Source organism: Pecten maximus, chromosome 18 (genome assembly GCF_902652985.1).
Source record: "Pecten maximus chromosome 18, xPecMax1.1, whole genome shotgun sequence".
Classification (NCBI taxonomy): Eukaryota; Metazoa; Mollusca; class Bivalvia; order Pectinida; family Pectinidae; genus Pecten; species Pecten maximus.
This window is the reverse complement of record NC_047032.1, coordinates 15,941,227-15,956,534: the sequence shown is the minus strand read 5'-3', so window position 1 is coordinate 15,956,534 and position 15,308 is coordinate 15,941,227. Positions and strand designations below refer to the sequence as shown.

The 15,308-nt window shown below is 34.1% G+C and overlaps 1 protein-coding gene across 1 annotated transcript; it reads right to left on the bottom strand.

Moving 5' to 3' along the window:
* Window positions 1–4,345: 4,345 nt before the first annotated feature.
* On the bottom strand, window positions 4,346–14,135 carry LOC117316257 (protocadherin Fat 4-like). The gene is made up of 11 exons (XM_033870796.1): window positions 14,112–14,135; window positions 13,396–13,825; window positions 12,480–12,670; window positions 11,277–11,709; window positions 10,262–10,446; window positions 9,438–9,870; window positions 8,707–8,897; window positions 7,250–8,025; window positions 6,112–6,165; window positions 5,460–5,557; window positions 4,346–5,257 (listed from the first exon to the last, which is right to left on the bottom strand). The coding sequence occupies exons 1-11, from the start codon at window positions 14,133–14,135 to the stop codon at window positions 5,085–5,087; spliced, it is 2,988 nt and encodes a 995-aa protein (XP_033726687.1). The 3' UTR covers window positions 4,346–5,084.
* Between the last annotated feature and the right edge of the window lie 1,173 nt (window positions 14,136–15,308).

Below are 15,308 nucleotides of genomic sequence, written 5' to 3'. Positions count from 1 at the left end.
GTACCGAAATGAATTACCGGTAAACTCAGGTAGCACACCACAGTAAGACAGCCTGGCCATGGGCAATTTTTTTGTTAAGCAAATAACTCCTGTATTATGATATGTATAAAAAATGAAAAAATAAATGTACACTATAATTGGTATATCCAGTATGAAGCAGTACATACAGGCTTCACATTTATTAAAACAAAAATCAATAAATTGGTTCCGGATTTTAAATATCCGGATTTTCCGAACGTGTGTTTACACAGGAAATTTAGTTTGGCCTACAGCGCAAAATGGAAGCCCACAGAAAAGGTAAGATAGCGGAAAAACTTAATTTACAACATATGTCCAAACAAGATTAATTCTGTCTTTGGGATAGAGATATTTAATTTTAAATAGGTTTCAGAAAAAAAATTGTGTAGAGAATTGTGCCATTTTGGGTCAAATATCATAATATTTTGCAATTTTTGAGAATTTTTTAAGCTGTTACCATGGTATTCACAGCTCTAAAAATCACAGAAAATATCAGTTTACTTATCCTTCAGAGCTCTATTAAAATTGCAAATGTTGTACAGATTTCAAATATATATACTTTATTAGAGGTTATATGTAAGGTTAACTGGCAATGTTTACATATCTAAAGCATGTGCCATATTTTTCAGAATTTGGCATTTTTACTGTACACTGCTACCTTATAAGGGCTGAAAAATGTTATTTTTTGGAAATTGTGCTTAATTATGCTTGATTAAGCTTCATTTTAGTTCATTATTGCTCAAAAATGCATAAAAACAATTTAAAACTTGTTTATTATCAGGCTTGTCATATTAGAGGAATCAAGGGAGGTAACTCGCATATTTACCCATTTTAAGGGTGGGTTAATTAAGCATAATGTTAATGAGTCAGTGTAAATTGAAAAGATATTCTATGTTTTATAACAAACCCAAAATAACTTATTGGGTATCTAACAAACCATATAGACTGAATTCTGGTTTGTTTTACCTGATTTATTACCCCGTATCCATGGAAACTATTACAGTAAGTGTTATTTTTTGAAATATTTGGTGAAACCATTATTTTCAATTTATTTATACATTGGTAAGCGTGTAATTTCAATTGATGGAGTGTACGGTTGATACAATATTGTCAATTATTGTCACTTCCTTCGGTAAAGCAGAAAAAATAGCATTTCCCGCATAAAATGGGATCAGCGGACACTTTCATATGATCATTGGTACATATCTGAATTACCGGGGTGGAAACAGATGACTGTGATGTCATAGGCATGACATTTTGAAATCTTGGATGTCATGTCATGATTTATCAGTTAGAATATTGCATGTGTTGCTAAGCTGAGGTTTGGAAAGGAACTTGGTTATTTATTATGACACCATTGAGTATTTATGACGTCATAGATACCATCTGATGACGTCATAGTTACTGATGACGTCATGGTAACTATGACGTCATATTACAAGGTTAAATTTGATAGTTGTATAGTATTTTTTGCTTGATTACATGCACAGAGACTCAAAGTACCACATTCAACTCAAAACACAACTTTATTCAAGAGATATACAGAATTATGGGAGTTTTCATCTTTAAAATTACCTCCCCTTATTACTGGATTGGGAGAAAAAGTTGTCAAAATACACCTCTCAGGGAAATCAGCAATACTCGGTGACTATTAAAGATACACAGTAACCCGATATGTCATTTTGTTCGTCGGAACATATTCTAGACATTCATGGGCTTTTTAGTAAAATTAGAATTAACAAAAGTGATGTATAAGGTAGCACACCACAGTAAGACAGCCTGGCCATGGGCAATTTTTTTGTTAAGCAAATAACTCCTGTATTATGATATGTATAAAAAATGAAAAAATAAATGTACACTATAATTGGTATATCCAGTATGAAGCAGTACATACAGGCTTCACATTTATTAAAACAAAAATCAATAAATTGGTTCCGGATTTTAAATATCCGGATTTTCCGAACGTGTGTTTACACAGGAAATTTAGTTTGGCCTACAGCGCAAAATGGAAGCCCACAGAAAAGGTAAGATAGCGGAAAAACTTAATTTACAACATATGTCCAAACAAGATTAATTCTGTCTTTGGGATAGAGATATTTAATTTTAAATAGGTTTCAGAAAAAAAATTGTGTAGAGAATTGTGCCATTTTGGGTCAAATATCATAATATTTTGCAATTTTTGAGAATTTTTTAAGCTGTTACCATGGTATTCACAGCTCTAAAAATCACAGAAAATATCAGTTTACTTATCCTTCAGAGCTCTATTAAAATTGCAAATGTTGTACAGATTTCAAATATATATACTTTATTAGAGGTTATATGTAAGGTTAACTGGCAATGTTTACATATCTAAAGCATGTGCCATATTTTTCAGAATTTGGCATTTTTACTGTACACTGCTACCTCAACAACGTCAATACAGTACTAAATATTTGTAAAACACCAACACATTAACAAAATACAACATCAGCATTAATCTCCCCGCAATTCGACCTTAATATCCTGCTTAACGCATGTGTAAATATATTAATATTACTGGTAAAATCAAGAGTTATAAAATCATGTTCCTGAATTAAATGTAGCTTTTTAAAAAGGAAAATGAAAGTATTTAAGGATTCTGCCTCATTTTTCCTGCGTATACGTATACGTAGAATAACTGCAGTTGGCAACGAACATTTTCTATTTTTTACGCAATACTGCTACATAGAAATACGCTCGTTGCCAACTGCGGGCATCCTACCGTATACGCAGTCAAAATGAGGTACAAGAGACCAACCAACCAATTGTTTTCCCAGAGACTTTAGTGTTAACGCTTTGGAGTATTTCATTCAAATTCTTGAATTCAATATGACAATTATGGTTTATAAAAAAAGTTTAGGGTCTGATATAACACCTAATCAAAAAAGAAAGTTGGGTCCTTCAGCTCAAATTTTCTCCAGGGGAGCCATTTTGAAAATAGGTGAATTTCGCAGTAAAAATTCTCAAAAATCTTAAATGTTTACCTGTTTATTATTATTACGTGAACTGTTGGGAAAAAAATCAATCGGACTTACGAAATTTATATCAACATTTCTTATTGATAGTTACCTATCAGGCTACATATCTATTTTATCACTTCATAACATACTGGTCAATCAGTGGCTGCCAGACATTTTATCTTTGGCTCAACTTTCTATACACAGGGGCTGTTTCAAAAATATATTTTTTCAATTGGTTGGTTGTTCCCTACAATCCTTATATTTACATCAGACAAATCGTTGAAATACCGCAGGAAGAATATACAATTAGAGATGTGTTGCGACGTTGGTAATTACGGCAGCTGTGGTTGCTAGGATGATATAGTTCCAGTAAATCTACGTAAATACACCAGACAATTAAAAGAAACAACATAACATGTTTGTTTAATACTTTTCACTTTTTTAATTGAATGATATATTCAGAATCCACAATTTCCCTTTCTTATTAACTAAGGTTGTGAAGCACATGGTGTATTGTTGGAATGTTCTGAACAGAAACGGATACACTTTCTTTTTGTTCACCTCCGATGCAATAAAGCTATCAATACCAACATCACTGAAAAATTCCATTTTGGACAAATCACTACATTGAACATTAACATTTTGCAACGAGAGCGGAGAAAGTAACAGTTTCCGCCACTATGGCAGATCTAGCTTCAGATCACTCGTAGCAGTCTGTACATCACGTGACAACCAGGGCACAGGGTTGTGATGTCAAAGTAAATTACTTAAGACTTAAACAAAAAGTCATGTGACACAATGAAGGCGAGAACAAAATAGTTTTGATTAAAGTTCAAAATTCCAACCAAGCCAGAACTGAAGGTCATATAGCACACATTATATGGTGGTATATCGATGTATTTATCATATCAACAGTTAGCAAAATACAATGGTCTAGAGCAGAATAACAGTGTATTGTAGTAGAAAATCATCTATATATTTTGGAATTAACCAAACAAATACTATGGATATTAAATTAGATAGATATTTTTCTCATGCTTAATAATCCGTCACCATCAAGATAAAATGCATTGACTTTTAGTTGTTTTTTTTGTTGTTGTTTTTTTTGTCATAGTATTTTTTTTCGCAATCTTGATAGATACCCGATAATAGCGAGAACTTTCAACCCTAAAATATCTTTATAGTTCGAGTTTGAAATTATCGAGGTGTAAAACAGGATATTTAACAAGAAATTATACCATAAGACATTATATATTATATCACGGGTATTTAACATAATAAAAAACAAATATTTTCACACCTCTAACGCATATAAAAACAAAAACAATAGTAATCGGTATGTTCTAAATGAGACATACAATGTATATATATGTTATTCAACATAAAACCTTATTTGATACGATTATAAGTATAACATCAAAAATGTACTGCTCCATTAACACGTGACAGTTTAAGAACGTGTATAGTCAATTTTACAATCGGTATTTGACTTCTGCATATTTACATTAGAGGAACGATTTAAAAATATTCTAAAGTGGATACTAATTTTTAAAGGTTTGCGATGTTTTATAGGCATTTTAAAGATCTGACATGGGCCGGCTAGCATCAGAACCGACACCCCCATGAATTGGCACTTCATCGATGTTTAAAAGGCCGTTGAAACATCAAAAATAAATAAAAATAAAAGTAAATACATGTACAAGTGTAAGATATATACCGGAACAACAATTAAGTCTATAATCGCTTAATTTGAACACGTCATAAAAATCAACAGTTTCAAAAGAAGTAAATAGACATGATCCCTTCACATTGTCACATTAAAAGCCATACTATTTCATATATGCGTATGTCCCCTTTCAAGAGGATATATACATTTAAGATATCATGAACATAGTAACTTATGATATTTGGCTGATCAAAGTGATCAACAGATCTATTATATGACTGTCTTTGTTTCGTATTTGTGATTTGAAAATCATCAAATATCGAGTAGCAAGTACTTCCTGATGGTAATGCCATGAATACGATTTTTTTAGCTTTCTGATTAGGATTTTTCACGTCGGTCATTATCACAACAGTCAGGGAAATCTATAAAAATCCACCAGTTTTTTTGCCAGTCATGTGACTCACATATTGCGTGATGCTTGTCGTTCGTGACAATCTCGGATGACTCGGTGTATCAAATGGCGTCAACACCTCAATCCGTGATGTTGAAATTCCGGGGTCGGAGGATGTTTGAGAGAGTTTTGATTTTCCACTGACTGAAACATTGATTGAAAAATGGTATTTATTACACGTATGACGCCAAACTCATAACTACAATTTTAACATATCAGATACCAGAACCGATTCAATGTCACAGCCAATAGATAACAAATAATATTTTAGCAAAAAAAAACCATCATTTTTTTTTTTGGGGGGGGGGGGGGGGGGGGTGTAACTGATTGTTAATGTCATACATACTTTCATCCCAGCAGCTGTAGTCCTCCACTTGGGTATCGGTAGAAAGCGAACGTGGCATTTTTGGCTTCTTGAGGGGTGGATTAGGTACACGAGTCTTCCTACAAAGAGTGGAAATTAAACCGGATAAATCCTGTAAAAGATGGGAGGGGGCGATAGTGTTGACGATATATTTATATACATATATAACAAAATAAAAAGTCAAACACAGATCTGCTGTCTCCCTAGTACTTTCGCGGCTACATCTTGCCGCTCTTAGGCGGAAGAGCGGCACGATGTAGCCGCTTAAGTACTAGGAAGACAGCAGATCTGTGTTTGACTTTTTATTTTATTATTATTTACCGGCACATGGAAATTTGAACTTTATTCTATACATATACATATATTTCAAGCACATCTGTATGTGCCTACACATGACCCATTTAATGATTTCGGAAATTAATACACAATCAATATAAAATTTGCAACTACATGTATCAAAAATGCGATCGAAAATTTGCGAAAATTTTTAATTGACACTATTAACGTTGTCAGGTATATGTTGCTTTGATATGCTGCATTGGGCCAAAGACATCGCTTCCCCCTTCGTGCTGATTGAACAAACGCAAAATTAGCGAAAATATCGCTAAAGTAAAAAGCATGTTTATCTACTCACTTGGTTTTGCTGTTCAACGGATTTTTGATTTCATCTACGTCATTTTTCCCAACTCTGTAAAAAATGGTACTTAGTCGCGTAAACCATTTTGTATGCAGCAACTTGCACAACGATTCCGTACTCCCTTCCTATCACGACAGTATCTATTTACATATATATATAGAGAGGATATTGAATAGTTTCCCGCTTAATATCACATATATTTCACGGGTATGACAGAATATCTATATTTTCACGAGTGTGAAGCACGAGTGAAAATTATCGAAATATTCTGTCATTCGAATGAAATATATGTGATATATAACGGGAAACCATTCTTTTTTCTATTTATTGCATTTCATTGACTTAAAAACAAAATTCAAAACATCGAAATTCAATAGTGTCAAAAAGTGCGGGAATCAGTAATGACGTCATCTCTTTGTGACGTTACTCCACGTCAACTTGACGGCGCCATTTTGAAAGGCCTGATAAACGCAATTTAAGCGTTTTCTGATGTTATAGGATAATCTATGCATGAATAGCTAACGTCAAGTGAGTATTTTGTCAAAAACAGCAAAATAACAAAATTATCTATCTTCGCTTCGATTGGAAAAATTGGCAAGTTTCAACGAGGTGAATACAAAGGTCCGCTCTGATTGGTCAAAATCAGAAAACTTATATTTTCACTGCAAAACATATATTTTCACTGCAATATCTTATATTTTCACTGCTCATCGCTGCAGTGAAAATATAAGTTTTATTAGTTTGATAAATTTCTATATTTCACTGGCAAAAATGCAATAAATACGGATATCCATTCATTATATTCATTTTATATAACTTATTTATTTTATAAAATATTGATTTATTGTGATAATAATTATCAATACTGTTTAACTTAGCTATATCCCTAATAATTGCATTATAAGCACAGTATATTACATGTATATCAATAATAATATAACATTACTTTCAATTTTGTTTTATTATCCAACACAAAAGCTTTATAAAGGTACGCAAGGGTTTTTGAAATATTTTTTTACAGAGCAATTGACATTTAATAACATTATAACTATCAAATCCGCATTTATCTCCATATATCAAAAATATAAAAAAAAGACATGTGTGATGATGGTTTTATATTATCTATGTTACTTACTTGGTTAATTCGGGGTTAGGTGTTTCCTTTCCAGTAGCTTTTGCCATACGTAACCAGCAGACAATATTACCTATGGCTGTTAAAACAATGCCAGCGACGACCGCCGCGATCATACCCAATATTTCTGGTCTAGTCATCAGGCTGGCAACATCTACTTCTTCTTGTTCTGTGACTTGCGCACTTGTTGCAGCCTGTTCAATAACAACGTCTTGTGTAATTATAAGTCTGACTTCAGATGTTGATGAAAGGGACGGTGTACCTTTGTCAGACACAATGACGTCAAAGATAAAAACATGATCAGAAGCATAATCGTTTATAGACTGCATGAGCAAAATAGATCCAGATTCCGACACGGCAAAAGTATCCTTGTATGGATTTGAATTAGAAGTGTCAAGCAGGTATACGCATGCGCCGTTTAGACCACTGTCCAGATCTGAGGCGGTCACTGTTAATACCGTTGACCCTACAGCCGAGTTTGACGTAGAATGAACATATTGTGCAGTTTCAAATTCTGGCACATTGTCATTGACATCTGCAATCGTTACTCTCACTACTGTTGTAGCGGAGAGCAATCCTGAATCTTTGACCTCTAGGGTCAAATTTACAACATTAGGAAAGAACGTATCATCCACATCATAATCAGCATAAAAGAAAAGTTTTGCTGAAACGTCAAGATAGAATCTCTGTTGACTGTTGCCATCTTTTATCGAAACTGAAAGGATATCTCCAACATCTTCATCATCAAAAGTGATAGCATTGGAGATCAATGTTCCATTCTGAAGCAAACCAAATAAAACATTAGTATTTATACATAAGTGTTGCCCCAACGTCACCAATGAATGGTGTAGAATAAGAGATACACTGTACACGTCGATGTTTTGTCCTAGTCTGTATGTCCTTGCCCTTAGTTTACATGCATTGATGGAGTTTCAACATAACAACTAGGCCTACACTCGAGTAATGCTAACGGCTAAAAAGATATTCAGAATTGAATAAAACAGAAAATGTAAATTAGTTAATACTTGGGTATCAACTATCAGCATGTGTCATATTTATAATGAAAATCAACTTAATTCTCAGTTCATTCACTAGAATTATAGAGTGCAAGGTCGCACGTCTTCCTAACAGAAGTGATTGAAATCTTGGTTGTTCTATTTAAAATACTGACAAAGCACACAGTCGAATAAAATCTGGAATTAAATGGAAACATGATTAAGAAATTAAAATATACGGATATTAAAATGCTGCTAATTTAAAAAAAACACTTAAAACATTGAAAAGAATATCCGAATTAAAAACCGAATATAAAACAATATAATTGAAACTGATAAGACATCTAATTAAAAGGAAAATCACCAAAAACGCCCTAGCTGGTACATTTTATATCACGTGATCACTTGACACTTACGTTCTAGATCTGAGTATTATATCATTTTGTTTTAAAACAATGTTATTACCTTATCTTCCTGCGTTGTGACGTCGTAGAAACTCTGTGAAAATGACGGCGGTTCATTTACATCTGAGATAATAATATGTAATTCATAAGAATCGGAGTCTTCAATTCCGTCGGAAATGATAATATTAATCGTATAAAGGGAGGTAACCTCGGTATCAAATGTCCCGGACAACGAAACGTTAAGAGTTGAACCTGTATAAATCATCAAAGGAAGATAAATATGAAATGAAGACAAACACAAGCGGGAGGACAAATATTTACATCCAGTTTGTTGCTTGCAACTCAACTGACATATATCTGAAATGGAATATAGATAATTTCAATTGTACTTTTGTTTTTAAAATGCCCTACATGGCTGTAGTTGCTGGCTTTGTGTTACAGAACAGTAAATAAAAAATATTTATCACAAAGAAATCGATATACGACAGGAGCGAATAGGTAAAAAGCTTAAGACGAACAAACAATGGAGAGCATATAGAACGATAACTTTTAAAGTATAAAGGGAGTTGTTACTTTAACATTAATATCTGTTTTCCAAATAATTCACACTTAGTCGAATTGAAATCATAAGAAAATGAAACGGAGTTGATACCCTTCGGTATAATTAAAACAAGGAAAATAACTTACATTTCACTCACATTAGTTAACCGTATTTGAAGTAAACGTTATCCGATTATTTACTAATTTGAATAAGTATTGAACCTACTATTTAACTTAATATAACCACTTTACCAGACTGAGAAATTGCAAACGTTGCATAAGCTGAGGACGGAGAATAGAGAAATCTGCAGGTCATGGATTCTCCATCCGGGTCATACAGATTCACCGCATACAGGAAGCCGCCCGTCGCATAGGATTCTGGGAAAGTTATATTGGCCGGTAGATTCATGGCTTGTGGTTTGGTGTTGGTATGGGAGATAGATATTTTGATATTGGTGTCTGTGTATCTCCCATTCGGATCCGATATTCTTGTGACGAGCTCGGCTAAATCCGGGGACAAAAGCGAGCAAATGAAGTCTACTGTGTAATATAATACACCAGATGTTGCATTGATGACAAAATATGAGCTATGGCTGTTTGGAACGAGGCTGTATGACAAAGGGAAGTCACCATCCGGATCAATGGCAGGGTACATCGGAACCGGAAGTGCCAGCGCGTCATTGATCTGTTAACAAATAGAAGTAAACATCAATAAAAAATAGGAATTTAGCATAACTTATCTGAAAGAAAGCCCGTCTTGAAAGACTATTATAAAAATTATCAAGAATTGATGATTTATTTATCTATTCATTTATATTCATTTATTGATTTTTTGAAGACAAAACTCTCCAATACGATTTACCGCCCACTCTGAAGTAATGATCATTAGGTAAATAATTTGACATCATTGAAAACGCAAAACATATTTTCAACAATTTGTCCCATAATAAAATAAAAGGAAAACATGTGTCATGAAACCTTAATCCGCCATTTAACAATTTTACCGTAACTCGTGAGAAGGAATCATGTTTGTATTTTTTCTGTTAGTTAGCCAAGGAAGAATGCCGTACATGTACCTTCCCTTCAGAGGCAGAAAAGTAGTAGGTGGTCTGCGCGACCTCGGGACTTTCATTGGCATTGGTGATTAGTATGGTCAGGTTAGTAGCTTCCGAATAAATCATTCCGTCAAAGGCCGTGAACGTCACAACATGAACTGTACAAGTCTCGTAATCAAAGGAAGACAACACTGTCAATATTCCACCTTAAAGATAAAAACATCATCCTGATGTAAGTTTTTTACAAGCTATATATAACCCCACGTGTCTACTCGATATCGTCTGCCACCCTGAATGTTTACGTGGGGAACAAAAGCCCTCTGACATGAGGATAACAATAGATAGTATTGTTTTTCATTTTAATGAGAAATGAATAAACACGAAAATATAAATTAAGTAAACCAAATATACATTTTATACACAAACAGTAGTGACGTTCAAATAAAAAAAACATTGAATGGAACCCATATCTTGTTCAGGCTTGATAACTTAATCTTTGGCATTCTTAGGGGCTGCTCATTCTTACACTAAATTACATCAAACCTACTTACACAATCACACAAAACATAACGATGCTATCTAACGGACACTATAGATAACTTCTCATATGTTTAATCATCCGTACGTAATATCAAAATAAGAAAAGGAAAAAGATGAGGTAACATGTCCGAACATGTAATGGAAGACCCTCTGATCAAAGGATATATTGGATATTTTCAGAAACATAATCATATAATGTTAATGTTATTTTTGGATGCTATTTTTTGCAGATGGTTTCGAAGATGGAATAAAATCATAAAATCACAATACTTTGAAAGTAAAACAAATTTAGAAAACATCAAAGTGTGTTTCGAAATTTCTTCGAATGATAATCCTTTTAGCTTTAAACTTTTGGTAAAACCATAAGAATATATAAAATATGTAAAAAAAAGTTATTAATATCAACGACTTATATTTCAACAAACAGAAGATATATTTGTGTTTCCGTGAATGGTTGCAAATTGATTTTTATTTCATCCAATGTCTTCATACTTACTACTGGCATTGAATAAAACTTTTGATGACGTCAGGAGATTGTCGGTTGTCATAGACACTAGAATTGTTTCCTGGTCTGGGTCAACAGCGGAAGTAATGTAGACTGTACTGCCAGGATTGGTATCTTCTGCTATCGTCACTGTCTGAGGGAGGTTTGAAAAGTAAGGAGATTTGTTTACATTTGTGATAGTAACGGATAATGTTGTTGTACCAGTCAAATACCCAGAATCGGTTGCCTTAATTACCAGTGCTGTCGTTTTAGGACTCTCAAAAGGTGAGACGTCATAGTCAACCGCGAATGAGACATTGCCTGTTGATGCCTGGATCGCGAAAGAGGCCGCCTCAGTTCCGCTGGCTATACTGTAGGTGTACGTGTCGCCAACATCCACCTCCGTTACCGTAAATGAGGAACCCGGAAAGACAGCTCCTCCCGCCTAAAAATGGAACCAGGATTACATCAAGGCATCTTGTATCTACTATTAAAATTTCTACTGAAATGGTTAAATTTATTTATTGATAGTTTAAGCGAACTTAGAGAGTTTGCGACTGAAAACTGAACCAAATGTTAATGTCATTTCCCTTATTTTTGATCCAGTCATTTGTATTGTCAGCATACGCATGATAATACAATGTAATTAAAGTAAACAAAACCAGACTTTCAAGAAAAAACATTATTCTGTTTTCTGTTGTTTTATTTTCATTAATTGTTTTGTTTTGTTTTTGGTTTTTTTTTTTTTATTGTTAGAACTGACACCAACTGATGCCTTAACGTTTTATTTTATTCATTGATGTTTTTTGGTTGCTTTTTTGTTTGTTTGATTGGGTTTTTTCTGACATTAACTGAAGCCCTCCTTTTGAAATTATTACAGAATTAGTTTTGGAAAATGTTCACAAGGGAAAGCAACATGAATAAGGTTCGACAATGCAGTTGAGAAATAAATGAATATGCCTGTATTATTGTAAAATAACTCTTCTAAGACAGTATGTAATAGAAAATAGTAGTTTTGTCGTCTTTTTCTCTTCTGCTGGCTTCCCCTTTCAGTTGACATCGGACGTTACCAGTACATAAAACCCCAAACAGGAAAACATAATATAAGCGAAGGAAATTTCAACCATAATCACGAGATACAGATGGAGCTTTAATTCATATTGAAAGAAGCCCATATGCAAATACGTGAATGAAATTATATGTATCTATTCTTACCAGTGTCTCTGGAACTGTCACATGGTATATGGGTACTGGAAAAACCGGTGGTTCGTTGAAATCCGTGACCTGGACGATCAGCGTATGTTGACCTGACTGGTCTGTTCCATCAAATGCCACGAAGGTCAGGTTGTGAACAGTGCATGTCTCGTGGTCCAGACTGGAGCCATCGGCAAGGGACAACACATTGACTACAAGAAAAATAGAATATACACGATTTGTTTATGGTAACAGCACACATTCCTTTGATTGAAGGAAAAACTCAATGGCATTTGACATTACCCCTTTTGTTCGTTCCGTTTGGTATACCACAACAAACAAAGATATAAGTATACTATTGTATTGAAGCATTTACGGAAGTAATGGCAAAAAAATTAAATTTGGCTACAAGCAGACTGAAACAGTAAGGACAGTTTGTTTTGTTCTAGTAAGCCGTATGATAATGCAGATAATGTGTATTTTTCTGTAGTTAATTTTCCATTTTTAGATAGTAACATCTCTGCTTCCCGAGCATTCGATGTTTTCATTTCACAGCTGATTCGATAATCTAAGGATTGTTGTCAATATCTAGACTACTGTGATGGACGTTTTGTCGTCTTTGTCATTATATCATTAAGAAGTAACATGTTTCCTTGCTTGAAAACGAGCTTGATGTAAATGATGTTCGTGAATATCTTCTATGGTTCCGTTCCTGCAACCAACTCATTGGCATACATTTTAATGGCTGATGACTTCGATGAAGTAGAAAACACCTACACCTTTGCGGGAAACATGGTTTTATTCTTTTTGCACTTTTTAGGTGGTCTCTTATATCCCATCCAGATGTTGATATATTTTGTTATTTCATTTTTCTTCCTTTGCATAAGCACCAACACTTCAGTCCCTTTTCTAGAAAAAAAAATTCAAAAAGGCTTACGTGTAGAATTGAAGGTGATGATAGATGACGTCATGATGGTGTCTGTCGTCATGGAAACCTGTACGACATCCCCGTCAAGATCATTTGTAGATATGACGTATAGTTGGGTACCGGAAGTGACACTCTCAGAGACTTGTATGGTCTTTGGAATGTTTGTAAAATATGGCGACTTATTAACATTTGTTATTGTTATTGACAAGGTAGCTGTTCCCGTTAGTCCACCGTTGTCGGTTGCCTTGACGATGAGTTCAGTTGTTTTCGGACTATCTGCCGGTAACACGTCAAAAACAGCAGCAAATGAAATGGCGCCTGTTGATTGGTTGATGGCAAAATAACCAGCGTCGATTCCTCCGTCAATACTATAGGTATGTGTATCCCCGGCATCCGGGTCTGTCACAGGTAAACTTACAAAAGGAAGTGCAGTTCCAGGCTGAAAAATATTCAAAACAGAAGTTTTCACCTAGGGTTCAAATTGAGCGAACGTTTATAATATGGCGCTTGTTTACTTGAAAATAGAGCACTATTATTAAACTGGAATTTTTGTTCAGATTTGTTTGCAATTTATCTAGGATATTTCTTTTGGTTAAACATCACGTTCAATCTTTATTTCAATTATAAGACAATCAGTCGAGCAAGATCATAGAATGTCTGACACTGGGTAATCAGTGTATCCCCTCAACAGACGTGTGAGATATCGGTCGATATCTACGCTTTACCGCCCACTCGGAAGTAATGATCATTAGGTAAATAATTTGACATCATTGAAAACGCAAAACATATTTTCAACAATTTGTCCATAATAAAATAAAAGGAAAACATGTGTTATGAAACCTTAATCCGCCATTTAACAATTCTTCTGTAACTCGTGAGAAGGAATCAGGTTTGTACTTTTTCTGTTAGTTAGCCAAGGAAGAATGCCGTACATGTACCTTCCCTTCAGAGGCAGAAAAGTAGTAGGTGGTCTGCGCGACCTCGGGACTTTCATTGGCATTGGTGATTAGTATGGTCAGGTTAGTAGCTTCCGAATAAATCATTCCGTCAAAGGCCGTGAACGTCACAACATGAACTGTACAAGTCTCGTAATCAAAGGAAGACAACACTGTCAATATTCCACCTTAAAGATAAAAACATCATTCTGATGTAAGTTTTTTGCAAGCAATATATAACCCCACGTGTCTACTCGATATCGTCTGCCACCCTGAATGTTTACGTGGGGAACGAAAGCCCTCTGACATGAGGATAACAATAGATAGTATTGTTTTTCATTTTAATGAGAAATGAATAAAACACGAAAATGTAAATTAAGTAAACCAAATATACATTTTATACACAAACAGTAGTGACGTTCAAATAAAACAAAAACATTGAATGGAACCCATATCTTGTTCAGGCTTGATAACTTAATCTTTGGCATTCTTAGGGGCTGCTCATTCTTACACTAAATTACATCAAAACCTACTTACACAATCACACAAAACATAACGATGCTATCTAACGGACACTATAGCTAACTTCTCATATGTTTAATCATCCGTACGTAATATCAAAATAAGACAAGCGTTAAAAGGAAAAAGATGAGGTAATAACATGTCCGAACATGTAATGGCAGATCCCTCTGATCAAAGGATATATTGGATATTTTCAGAAACATTATGATATAATGTTAATGTTATTTTTGGATGTTATTTTTTGCAGATAGTTTCGAAGATGGAATAAAATCATAAAATCATAATACTTTGAAAATAAAACAAATTTAGAAAAGATTCAAAGTGTGTTTCGAAACTTCTTCTAATAATAATCCTTTAGCCTTTAAACTTTTGGTAAAACCATCAGAAAATAAAAAATATGTAAAAAAGTTATTAATATCAACGACTTATATTTCAACAAACAGAAGATTTTATTTGTGTTTCTGT